This window comes from Leptidea sinapis, chromosome 38 (genome assembly GCF_905404315.1).
Source record: "Leptidea sinapis chromosome 38, ilLepSina1.1, whole genome shotgun sequence".
Taxonomy (NCBI): Eukaryota; Metazoa; Arthropoda; class Insecta; order Lepidoptera; family Pieridae; genus Leptidea; species Leptidea sinapis.
The window spans coordinates 1,869,464-1,882,950 of NC_066302.1; the positions used below are offsets into that span (position 1 = coordinate 1,869,464).

General features: G+C 34.8%; 1 protein-coding gene across 1 annotated transcript in view; it reads right to left on the reverse strand.

Annotated features, from left to right (window-relative positions):
- LOC126975889 (nephrin-like) overlaps positions 1–13,487 on the reverse strand; it is a 291,725-nt gene that overhangs the window by 68,049 nt on the left and 210,189 nt on the right. Inside the window, exon 6 of the mRNA XM_050823989.1 lies at positions 5,468–5,674. Within this exon, the coding sequence (XP_050679946.1) occupies positions 5,468–5,674 (207 nt within the window). The remainder of the gene's footprint in view (positions 1–5,467; positions 5,675–13,487) is intronic.

Consider the following 13,487-nt stretch of genomic DNA (forward strand, 5'->3'; position numbering starts at 1 on the left):
TACGTTGGAATTAAGTCACCAAGCTTTGATATCCTCTAAAAATATTTAGTTTAATTTACTATTTCTTTGTGTAGACAAGAATTTCATAAAGTGAGGGTTGTGTCAAGGGTCCATACCGTGAACCTTCACCTCCGCCCTTGTAATAACACAAAGGGTTCTTGTCTCGTGAATTATTGTTCTCAAAATTAGACGTAACCCCATCACTCACATCCACTAATAACTATTTCATTTAGTTTCTATTTTGACATTGCTTAATTAATGTATCAAGTTTCATAATTTGAAGGCTTATTGTGAACCTGACAGTTGTGCTAACAGAATTTGTGGAAATCCTTTTGTATTTAGGTCTACGAGATTAATATGGCTGATATAAAGGGCGAGGGAAATTTTCAAATTAAATTTTTAGAATTGTACAAACATGTATGAGAAACGCTTGGAGTAATGTTGATTCAACGTAAAGATATTAAGCTTTTAAGAGCTAGTAAAATCATGAATTTTAATCACCTGACTGTTTTGTACAGCTAAAACTATTGTAATGAAAACTTCTTAATGCACTTTGAGCACTCATCTTTGTGAGTACTGAATTCGACTGAGCTGTTCTGTTCGGGTTTAGGCTTGAGTCGATTATGCACTTGCATGATTATTCTGAATAAGTGAAAAATGACTAGAGTAATTAATTCTCAATAATAATAATTATAAAAATGCAAAAAAAAATTGTATTAAACATGGCTTAGACACGTTTAGTTAGACAGTAACGAAACATTAACAACATCAGTGACCTAACAATAACGACGTGTAAAATGGAGTTTATCTTCTTCTTTTACAAAACAATGTTTAGCTTGTGTTTAACTAAAACGTCGTTAAGCACAACATAAACGTAAGGGTAAAGGAACGAAACGCAACTTTTGACAGCTGTCATCTATCTGTCGTCAAATAATCTAAATAGACAATCACCTTAGACAAGCTTCGAAACGTGTTTAAATATAAAGAATGTCTAAAGAATGTTGAACGCTAAACAACAGAAAAACACAGATTTGTAATAGAACTTTTTAAAACAAGTGTTCAACACATCCATAACTTTTTTAAGTGAAAAAAAAAAAAAAAGTATAAAATGTTAAACTCGCGTCAGGACACGTGGCCTGACCAAAAATTTGTAAGACAGTCGTTGAAATTATGGAGGAAAGATTTATACTTTTAACTAATTATAGTTTACCTATTTCAACTTAATGATCATACGGTCTTTGGGCCAGTGGTTGAATCATTGAGACTGCGAAGCCGTAATACCGCTAGGTCGACGGATCATCGAATCTCAGCCGTGAAATATTTTTACAGTTAATTATGGATGAAAGTTAATTTTTCTGAGAAATAAATTTTTAATGTAAAATAAATAATCATTTTTGTGTACGATATTGCAATAAATGAATATTGTATTTAACCACATAAATGCTAGTACGTTTATACTGATAAATGAAGCATTTCATGCGAATTTATTCCCTAAATATTCCAAAATATTCCAAAATGCACAACGTTATTGTTCAAGTTTTGACTTCTGCCGGCACTACCGGAGTGTAGCCCGTTATTTGTAATAACACAGTCAGTGTCAGTGACAATAAAATGATAATAGTTACTTAGAAATGTATGTTCAAGCGAATATCGACCTACTTGTTTAATATGAATGTAGGAAAATAATAATAATAATATTGACACACTTTTCACACAAATTATCTTGCCTCAAGTTAAGCATATATATAGCCTGTGTATTTGGGTTACAAGACAATGATATATTTAATACAATATACTTACTTAATCATACATAAATTCATATAAACATACATAAATACATTTAAGCATCCATTACTCGGAAACAAACATCCATATTCATCATATAAATGCTTGCACCTACCGGGATTCGAACCCGGGACCTCTAGCTTAGTAGGTAGGATCGCTAACCGCTCGGCTATACCGGTTGTCAAAATGACATATGATAGCCAATTTTAAATGTCTCTATGACATCGCTACTGCTCTCAAGGGTTGATCTGCACTATATGTTGTCTACCATGTCTCTACACATGAATTCACCGGCGACTTCAGAACTATTTAAATCGAATAAATAAGAATAAGAATAATAGGTAGTAGTCCACCTATTCAAAAAAGAATATCTCAGACCTAAGAAGAATGGGCGCAACCAACTCAGCGGGCTTTTTTTCATAAAATATGTTTACAAAGTAATATCGTACAAATAAACTTATTATTTAATAGCCTGAGGGCGGTGGCTCCATTCCCAATCTGTGGTATCATTAAGAAAGTCATTTATGTTATAGTAACCTTTACCACACAAACATTATTTACCAATTCATTTGAATATCGTAATACTATTGTTTTGAACATTTTCTGGGATCTTCTTGTAAAGGCATATACATCGCCCCACAAAAGACTTACTAACTCGACTTAGCCGAGTAGAAGGTATCATCAGTTTATGTCTGTTCCTGGTGTTATTAAGATTATAGTTATGACAGTTCCTAGCAAATTCACTTATGTGCACGTACATTACACTATGATGAATATATTGAGAAGCAACAGTCAAGATGTTAATTTCTTTAAATTTTGCTCTCAATGATTCTTGATCTCAATAACCTTTGTTATAAATAGCGCGAATAGCTCTCTTCTGCAGCACAAATATTATATAAATATCGGCAGTGTTACCCCATAGCAATGTATCATAGGACATAATACTATTAATCTATATATATAAAAGAGAATGTATGTGTGTATGTTCCCTAATATCTCCTAAACTATTCGACCGATTTCAATGAAATCTTTTGTAATAGATTCGTTGAAGCTCAAGAAAGGTTTACATATATAATTTATATGGTAAAACAACGTTTGCCAGGTCAGCTGTTCTATACTAATATTATAAAGAGGGAAGATTTGATTGTTTGTTTATTTATATTGAATAGGCTCCGCAACTCCTGAACCGATTTGAATAATTCTTTCACTGTTGAGAAGCTACATTATCTCCGGCTGATATAGGGTACATAACATTTTCAAAAAAATTACTAAATGTCCAATAATGTAACCCAAGATGTAAAAATATGTACACGAACGACGTCCCGGGGTATTAGCTAGTATTCTATAAAACCATAAAGCGTCTTAAAATTAGAATTGTAAAAATTTTCGTTACGTTTGTTTACCTTTTAAAAAAGGAAATGAAAATAGGTTTAATTTCGAGTAATTAGAGTAATTTTTATCTTTAAAGAAGTACAATAATATAAAAAATATTTAAGGACGTAGTAGAAATCATCACCTTTTTGGACAGAATCAATAAAAAATAGTTCATAAAAGCATCTCATTCACAAAACAAATGAGATTCAAATTCAAATTCAAAAAAATCTTTATTCACTGTAAAACTTTATAAGTTATTTAGTGCAAGTCAGGATAAAGTAGAAAAGTTACAATATCATTCAAATGAGTATAACAATATTAAATTTAGAAACATTAATTCCAACTATCTTTATCTTTCAAATAATCTTTCACATTATAATATGCTTTAGACGTTAATTTATTTCTTGTGTGTAATATTTTTAAATCGAATTTATTAATAGGTAATATTTTAATATCATTTGGAAGCTAATTATAAAATATAACAAAATCCACTTTAAAAGATTTAGCAATTTTATGGAGCCTAGTAGACGGAATCGCGAGTTTATGTTTGTTTCGAGTATTGACACTGCGTACATCACTATTCTTCTAAAATTGGCTAATATGTTTATAAGCGTATAGGAGTTCTCGTATATGTACTGGATGTACAGGCATTAACTATTTTAATGGAAGATCCAGCCCAAAAATCTGTCATCAGTTAATATCATACAGGGTTTTGAAAGTTTAAACAATGATTGCACCGAATGTAAAATACATTTTATTTATTATCTTTACATCCCATTTACCAATTGAATATTTTATGCATAAAAGTTGAATGTGTTGCAATTTTCATGATGAATTTGTCAGCTGCACAGAATTACAATATCTATAAATTAATGACTTACGGATTCGATTTAAAATATTAAGTCTGCATCCGTTCGTTAAAGTTCATTAATACTTAGATAAAATTCGTATAATTTTAGCTAGTATAATCTAGCTAGACTAAAATAAAAACGTAGGAAAGAATAGTGGCGAACATTTAACCTCTATTGTCAGTAAAGGCACTCACACTAAAACAACGAGGGTCAGACCTAGCCATCTTGCACTTTATAGTAATAAACCTGGCCTGTTTTTATGCGTTGCCTAATAACAAGAGGCTCTATATATTAATTCTATAATATTTAAAGATTTTCTTTCCACGATTCTACGATCTCAATTTATTAATGGATAAATATTATGCTAGTAAGATAATTATTAATTTATATCACATACATCTATATAGACTATGACAGCTGTAAAAACGTCTAACGGCCGTTCCCAATATACTATCTACAGATAGAGATAAATTACTACCTTCTACTGTCAGTAATTATCTGTTAATAATCTGAAGCTGTCCCAATATACCCGATAAGTCATTCTTATCACCTTATATAGGGACGCTTGAGTTGCAATTTCCATACAAACTTCTTTCGCTGGTAAGCTATACGTCGTCTTATTGATAGACAGCGTGCACGAATAAGGTGAGTTACCGTCGATAAGTTTATTGGGACAGAAAAGTCAACGATAGTTACGATTTTTATCTCAAGTAAGAGAGAGACTGAATATTTGAACGGCCGTTAATAAATTGAGTTTATAACTAACCTCTAATTTGAGCAATGCATGCACACTAACACAAACAGTGATACAAATCGAGTGTAAGACGTAGATGTAGACGTGTCACGCACACTAAAGTAATATTCCTGGTCTGTTTTTATCAGTTGTCTATCAGCTACAGACTCTATTTACGGCCGTTCCCAATATTCAGTCTATCTCTTACTTGAGATAAAAATCGTAACTATCGTTGACTTTTCTGACCCAATAAACTTATCGACGCTAACTCACCTTATCCGTGCACGCTGTATATCAATAGGACGAATTGACGTTTTTTAGTTTAAAGTAGATTAGGCATATTCGTAATTATTCAGATAAGTTTTTCGTATCACATACACATACACAAACATACACACATTTACCTCTATCCTTTGAAATTTCAAGCTATTTAGTCACTGTGTAAAAGTGGAATCCTGGTAACCAGTAATACAGATATTTTATTACCTACCACAGGCAGCAGCGATCCACGACCAAAACTTATGTATCCCCTGTATTTTTAAGTTTTCGCTATACTTTAATTAAGGTTGTTGCTTAGAAATAAAAGTTATTATTATTATATATTATTTGATATTATACTTTGTAAATGTTTACGTGTATTTGTAGTGTTTCTTCCAAATAAAGATATACTTACTTACTTACTAAAATTATTCTATTCTCAATAGTATTATTAAACAATACTTACAGTAGAGCTGTATTTGGACATTGACTCGTAGGGGTGGAACTAACGCTGTATTGTCAGCAGTACATGTATAAACAGCTTCGAAGAATTCCCTGTTCAACATAGGGATCTTTAGTTCCAACACGCTGAGTCTGGAGCCATCCTCCACCGGGTCCAGTTTGTTGACTACTTTGTCGTCTCTCCACCATCGCAGTCGTGGCATTGGTTTGCCTGTAGCAATGCAAAAAATAAATCAAATCAAAATCACTCCATTCATGTAGCTCCATGAAATGACACTTATGAATGTCAAAAGTTTTGTTTCTTTATATTTACCACCACTTCGGATAAGGTTGAGATTTAACGAGATTAAGTGGCAAGGAACTCATTGCCACTTTTATAAATCAACATTTACAGCTTCGTCGTTTTACAAATCATTTCAATAACAATAATTAAAGTAATTACTCTAAAAATAACAATTTTTAAAAACAATAAAATTTTTCAAACGTTAAATGCTCAATGCCTTACACGAGTAACTTAAAAAAGTGAATGTAAATTAATACGTAAAAACAAGAGTTAATGAGTACTGTATATGCATCAATCCACACACACCGTAAATAAAATAAGGTCTTATGCAAGCAATAAATAAGCGATTATAAAAAAATATATTAACTTTAATTTTCAGAACATGAAGTTGAATAGTTTTTAGTAACAAATTCCTACAGGCACCACAAGTAGAGCCCGTTCACGAGCATGACGCATGGGCCAGCCATCGCCTCTCTCGACCATATTTATAGGAAAGAGAACGACCCGTCCCACGTCACTGCCACAAGCAGTAACATTTAAGCGAGCTTGCCTGTCACGAGTACTCAACCAAATATCAAAAAAGAATGTTCATCTACGTATTATTATGCAATACTTACTAAATACCTCTACTTATACATTTGCCAATTTGCTTAAATTTGCATAATGTTAATAAAATAATATATATTACTAGCTGACCCAGCTAACATTATATTGCAATATAAAGTGATTTAAAAAAAATCTAATAAATTAAAAAAACTAATTTGTATGGGATAGGCAGAAAACAAGGAGTTTCTTGTATGTTTTCTTACGAGACCTCCCTATTTTTTTAAGGGAATAGGAGGACAAACGAACGTACGGGTCACCTGGTGTTAAGTGATCAACGCCGCCCACAATTTCTTGAAACATCAGAGGAATCACAGGAGCGTTGCCGGCCTTTAAGGAAGGTGTACGCGCTTTTTGTGAAGGTACGTATTGCACAGCTTTGTAGTACGCGGAAAAAAGCTCCTTGTAAACCGCACTGTGGAGGACCGCCACACATCCAGATGGTGGGGATGATATCCTAACTTGTGGCGTGTCGTGCGAAGGTGGAATTCGGCGGCAGGAATCAGGTTAAACAGCTCTTCGGATCACTCCCCGTGATACACTCCCTCCTTTTCCTGAAGGTAGATCTAGTAATTCTAATTAAATATTTATACATATAACGATTCGAAGCGCTTAGTTTAAGCCTTTTTGAAAGAAGTTCATTTCAATTTGACCTTAAAACAAGTACCCATAATATCTTATCTAGCCAAATGAATCATATCATTTGCAATCTCTTAGTTAAGTTAAAATTTAATCATGTCGCAACATGTTGTAGAATAAACCTAGCGAATGGGAAAAGGCATGGAACCCTGTCACATTACGTAACCTATGGTTGGTAATTTTAAAAGTATCCGTCTGACGTCATTAAGAGTTGGCTCTCCCCACCATAAGGGATGGTAAGTGGAAGATTATTAAAAAGTGACTATGATACTTAAATAGGTATATGGTGTAAAGTTCGATTTTGAAATGAATCAGTTGATATCAGGTTAAGTAGCTCTTCACAATACCGATTATAGACGAGGCTCCTTATCAAGTTTTAATACCCACTGGAATATATCAGCTTACGAAAGCCTACCATTTTAATAATAAACTTTTCAAAGTGTGCAATAGCCGGTGATTTTGTCCAAACTATAATATTAATTAACATATGACTTAATAGTTAATAACACTATTTATATAAGAAATAATAAAATAAAACTTTAATAATGTAATAAAATTAATTAATTACAAATAGTAAATATCATTAAGAACGCTGTCGCTAGGTAAGGTGCCCATGAAGCTGGCAACGTTACCTCTTCGTATGGCCAAACTTATCCTTTGACAGAGGTATGTACCAGTTCTAGGTGACCTGTTAAATCGGTTAGACGCCTGGATAACTCTTTTATGAGTTTTTGTGCCGATGAACCCCAAGGACCCATCGTCTCCACCCCAAAGGGAACAAATATGTATCCATCACCGAGTTGCATATTTCCTCCGCTTTAGGTTTTCGGCAATTTCCACCGCTGCACCTTCTGCTCTAGATGTATGTTCAATATGAGAGGGGGCTAGCATGTCCACACAAGTCATATCCCACACCAGTGGCTTTCCACGACTCCAAGGAATCAACGTCATGCCATTAGGCCTCTTACCATCATTACGTGAAATTCTATTCGGCTTTAGGATAGCCGGCACGTTGACGGTAGTAAAGGCCCGACACAAGACGTCGTTTAAGGCGGCATGGCATGAGAGACGGCCCGCACTGCGGCGGCAAGATAAGCCATGGTGACCAAGGCCACATTGCCTCCGCAGCGGCACATATGGGGAACTGTTTTAGGTATACCCAGGCGTAAACCAACTGCGATTGAGAACCTGGTTAGTAATAATTAATGTTAATTTTAATTAATTGCAAAGTGAAAAGTATAATATACATATATACTAGCTGATGCCCGCGACTTGGTCCGCGTAGATATAAGGTTTTTAAAAATAATAATCAAGTTTGGAATTTAAGATTATGCGATGTCCTATTCCAGTTTCGGTTCCCGTTTTCGCTCCCTTTCCCAACATAATATATGAATCTTATTTCCAGGAAGATTACTATAGCAAACTAAACTTACTTTTGTTATGGTTATAACTCATCGTTGTGCATTTCAGTTTTAGACAAATCCCGCGGGAACCATGGATGTCCTATGCGCCTTTCCCCAGCTCTAGGCTATCGCTGTACCAAATTTCACCAAAATCGGTTGAGTACATTCACATTTATTATTAGTAGGGATATACTTGTGTGTTACACTTTAATATCTTATTTGACAGCTTTTACCTAATTTTAATTTACATTACTTATTAGCTCCAACTTTTCATGGTCCTTCCAGAATAATGCTTTCAGGGATGCTAATAATTGTTTACACAATAACCAACATTAAAACCATTTAAGATTACATATTTTTTAGCCTTCAACCAAACAAAGGTGAGAAGATAGCAAGAAGAGAAAATACGAAGAAGATAAACAAAAAGGATATATAGCAAGAAACACTTTTACATAGTTGCTGATATTTATTACGTAAAACTTTTATACGAAATTATAAATAATAACATTGGCGAGAAGGTATCGATAGAAAATTGTATTTTTACCAGCACACAAACGTTGATTGTATATTAACAAATGATAAGATGTAAAAAGCAGATGTTTTAATGCTTACATTCAAGTCTCGTCGTACTTTGTACTCGAATGGGCTTATAACTTTCGACCCGCAACCAACGTGTAACTTTGTACGAAGCCCTAATTGTTTAAATTTCACTCAGAGTTTGTGTGTGCAAATGTAAATCTAACTATCTTTGACATGAGTACTCTCAAAGAAGTGTTTAATTATAAATATTCGAACTTTCGCAATAATCAAATTTCCCTGCGAGATTGAATCAGAAATGAGGAGATCCGTAGGAGAACCAAGGTCACCGACACAGCCCAAATGATGGCGAAACTAAAGTGGCAGTGGGCAGGGCACATAGTTCAACGGATGCCGGTGAGGCAAAAAAGCCCTCGAACGGTGACCACGTACTGGAAGACACAGTGCTGTTAGGCCTCCCACAAGATGTACCGACAATCTGGTCAAGATCACTGGAATGCGTACGGATGAAGGCAGTGCTGGACCGATCGTCGTAGAGATCTTTGGGAGAGGCCTCTGTCCAGCAGTGGAGGTCTTTCGGCTGATGATAACCTTTCGCAAATACATATTTGCGTCGTGAAGTCCTGTATGGTCTTAAGTTTGTTTACCCATTTATTAAGTCAATCCTAAAATATTATCTCGAGTGACAGCACCTTAATAAGCACCTAATTTTTCAGGGTGATCTATTTGCAAGTAAGCCCATACTTCGTCCTTTTAAGGCTGTTTAAAAAAACAATTACAAAATTACAAGAATTTGGTTCTGTGTAGCAACATATAAATGCTTACCAACTTGAAGTTACTGTTGTCATAATTATTATAAGTAATTTCGGTAATGTATAAAAATCAAATGAGATTAGACTAAATCTGTACAAGATTTCCTTCTTCACCTGTATCAAATTTATCCAATATCCATACAAGCAAGGAGAACAATTAAACCAACAAAATAAATAAAAGCTTTTATAAAACTTATTCACCGGTATCACATACGGGTATTTTCACGTATAGTACCTACTATTTGTTACACGGCATTCCACTCAGCGTTCATTTTGTTCAATAGTGGGAACGAGAAGGTTTTTGGAAGGCTGTCAAACTGCGCGCCGGATAACAAATGCTGCACACGTTTTTGCACCTAGCTAACGCGCTGATATCAGCTTATACCACAAGAAAGGTAATTTAACAGACTATAAAACTAAAAATATTTAATTTTAAAACCTTATCTGTGTAAAATACGACAAGCGTCGCATACGTCAAAATGCGGTCAGCTGTAAAAATTATCTGTAGCAGTCGATTTATAAATTCTTTTTTGTATTATCTATGATGTTTTAGTAACTATTCTATTACTAATTCGTAACTTTGAAGCATGTTTTAGTTATAAAAATATACTACATTCATTAGTAATAATCGAAATGTAATCTGTAGGTAAATCTAAAAAAATCATAAAAAATGCATGACAGCCCTTACAATACAGCCAATACTTTAAACGAAATTTGTTTAAATTACGCAGTATCTGTTGTTTATGTTATCTAACAAAGAGCGAGCTTGTTTAATAACAAAAGCATTGACGTTCGTTTTTATAGACAAGCCGAAACACTTCAAAAGCAATAAATTATTGTTTAACTCGAGCCTGTTGACCTAAGCGTCGGTAACGCGCGGCGGCCTAAGACTGGCATGGGCGCCGCGAGCTTTGTGGCAGATTAGCCAGTGAGGGGCTAAAGCTATTTTTACTTTATATACTTTTAAACAAAAAAAAAATAACGTTATGCATTGTCTCATTATCGAAATTAGATTTCGATGGTAAAACTTTATTTTTTAATACAACCCTTAAGATAACAATTAAGCAAGAAATCATTGTTGTTTAAATACCAAATTATAAAGTTTGAGAGGTAGAAGTAAGGCAGAAAATAAGACGTTTGAAAATCCATTACTAGAATGGTTTTTTTTTGGATTTGAATATTTTGATTAATATAATCAACAGGTGACCCGTACGCTCGTTTGTCCTCCTATTCCATAAAAAAAAGAAAAAAAAATTTGATTTATAAAAATCACGAAAAGTTACAATTTATAAAAAAATAAGAGCCTTCATTTTTTTTATAGTCACTGTGTAACATTGATATTTTAAATATATTTGCTATAATTAAAATAATCTTAGGAGGTAATTAGTAACTGTATAAACTTTTATAATGAAGTCCCAGCCACTGTTCAGGTATTATCTATAAATAAATTTAAATGTATTATTAAAAAATAGCTCTGTCGTAAATCCTACTACTCCACAGCCGATTATCTAAGTGATCGGACAGCCTGAGACTAGATTAAGATTATTTTATAGCAATAACAATGATAGTGTAATATTGTATGTTTTATAAGAAAGAGTTTCTTGCGCCACTTCGTCTCTCTCAGAGCGCCATTTATTTCCGAAGCGGTGGTAGTATTAGAAATGATATCAAAAAGAATTCAAAAGGAATCAATTTTGAGAAAATGAATGACTTTTATAGGTAATAAGTGATTTTGACTTTTAAACTACACTAACTAAAATTAGCAATGACACAGGGAAAAGTGTGATTCAAGTAATCAGGTCTATTAAAACCTTCAACTTTGTCATGTGCGTTGATTTGCATTTTCTATAGGCAATGCTAATTTTTTTAGCGTGATGGTCATCATTATCATCAGCCGGAATACGTCGACTGCTGGACAAAGGCTCCCTCAAAGATTGCCATGACGATCAGTCCTGCGCTGCCATCATCGATCGTATTGCGGCGATCTTGACCAGATCGTTGGTCCATCTTGTGGGGGGCCTACCAACTCTGCGTTTTCCGGTATGTGGTCGCCATTTGAGGACTTTACTGCCCCATCATCCATCTGTCCGTCGAGCTATGTGCCTCTGATGAATGACTATGGTTCTCCTACGAATCTCCTCATTTCTGATTCGATCTCGCAGGAAAACTCCGATCATAGCCCTCTCCATTGCACTCTGAGCGACCATGAGCTTTCTCATCAGGCCCTTAGTTAGCGACCACATCTGAGCTAGCAAGTCTAGCTTGATGGCCAATGTATACATTATAATATGTCTATATACACTCTTGAGGTATACGGTGGGTTGCTTGACAGATAGCATAACAATTACTATGCTCTACAGACTCAGATCTGGTGTAATTATGGACTTATAATATACTAGCGTTTGGAGAACAACATCTTTAACAGAGATACAGCAAGATAGAAAAGGGAAGTGAATCTATAGTTACTGTAACTGATTTTGATTGACAAGACATAAACAGTCAGCCACGTATGGAACTAGTATTTTGAATATTAAACTAGCTAACCACTTTATATGTTATGCTGTTGGTTATTACTTACTGTGCGGGCCGTAAAATTGGTATGAAAATCCATTCCTCGCATTCTTTTGTTGTTCTTTGTATGTATACTGTATATTTTGTCTTTGGTACTGGTTAGTTAAAATTTGAATTTATACTTTAAATATTCCTACATGCACTCCCAAAGTAAGCTCCCACTACTCGTGAGTATTGAGGCCTTCGACTTCGTCCGTCCTAAGTCAATTATCTAATATGCAATTATTGGGGTTGAGCAGGTTGTCAACTGTAAAGTAGATCCTGTAGATTGAGCCACAACCTGAGAGTTGAACAAGACGTACCAATATTTACGAACCATGCGTAACTCGAGCGGTTGGCTCAGATGGTAAGAGCGCTCGAACCGAAGCTGAAAGTTCGCGGGTTTGAGTCCCGCATCATTTACAAATTTAGGTTACAAATTTAATTTCCATACTTCGGTACTTTTTAAAGACCTTATGAACGATACCACTTGAAAAATATTTAATGTAATGCAATGTTACCTTTGAAAAATAGGACAGGAATTTCCTTTGCCCGTTCTGCTCACGTTCATGCGTTATTCGTTGCTGTCAGTGAATTCTCGGAGTTGGAGTATAGTGGAATGCGACCGCAGGCGTTTGTTCCGCAAAATGCAGAAAACGCATAAAACGCTATGTTGTGAGCGCTTTTTTTTCCGCTTGAAAATGTTCGAAAATATGGAAGTTACTAGCTTAACCCCGTTTTTCCCCCGAAAATCGAGTTTTCATCAGATCTCGACGTTAAGGTCCTAGGAAGATTCCGTGACTATTCCCGTGATGATGTCCGTACGTCTGTATGTATGTATGTTTGTGTGTGCACGCACACACGCGTGCGTGCGTCTGTGTGTGTGTGTGTGTGTGTGTTCAAGGATGTATGTGAACTTCTTATAACACACGCTTAGATTAAGGATTCTTCTCGGCTGCGCTCCAACTAGATACCGCAGGCATAGTTACAAAGTGCATCAACTAATACTATGCTCAAGTGGGAGTACTCGAGACAGTCTCGAACAATGTCTGGCGGTGACGTGCCAAATGTTCTGTTAAACCTTGCTAGTAATTGAAACTAAAATGTGGATTAAGATAATTAATCGAAGTCTTATACTTTATAACTTACTGTTTTATGACACATTGACGCTCCATGCTTGTCCCACGGATATTAAAA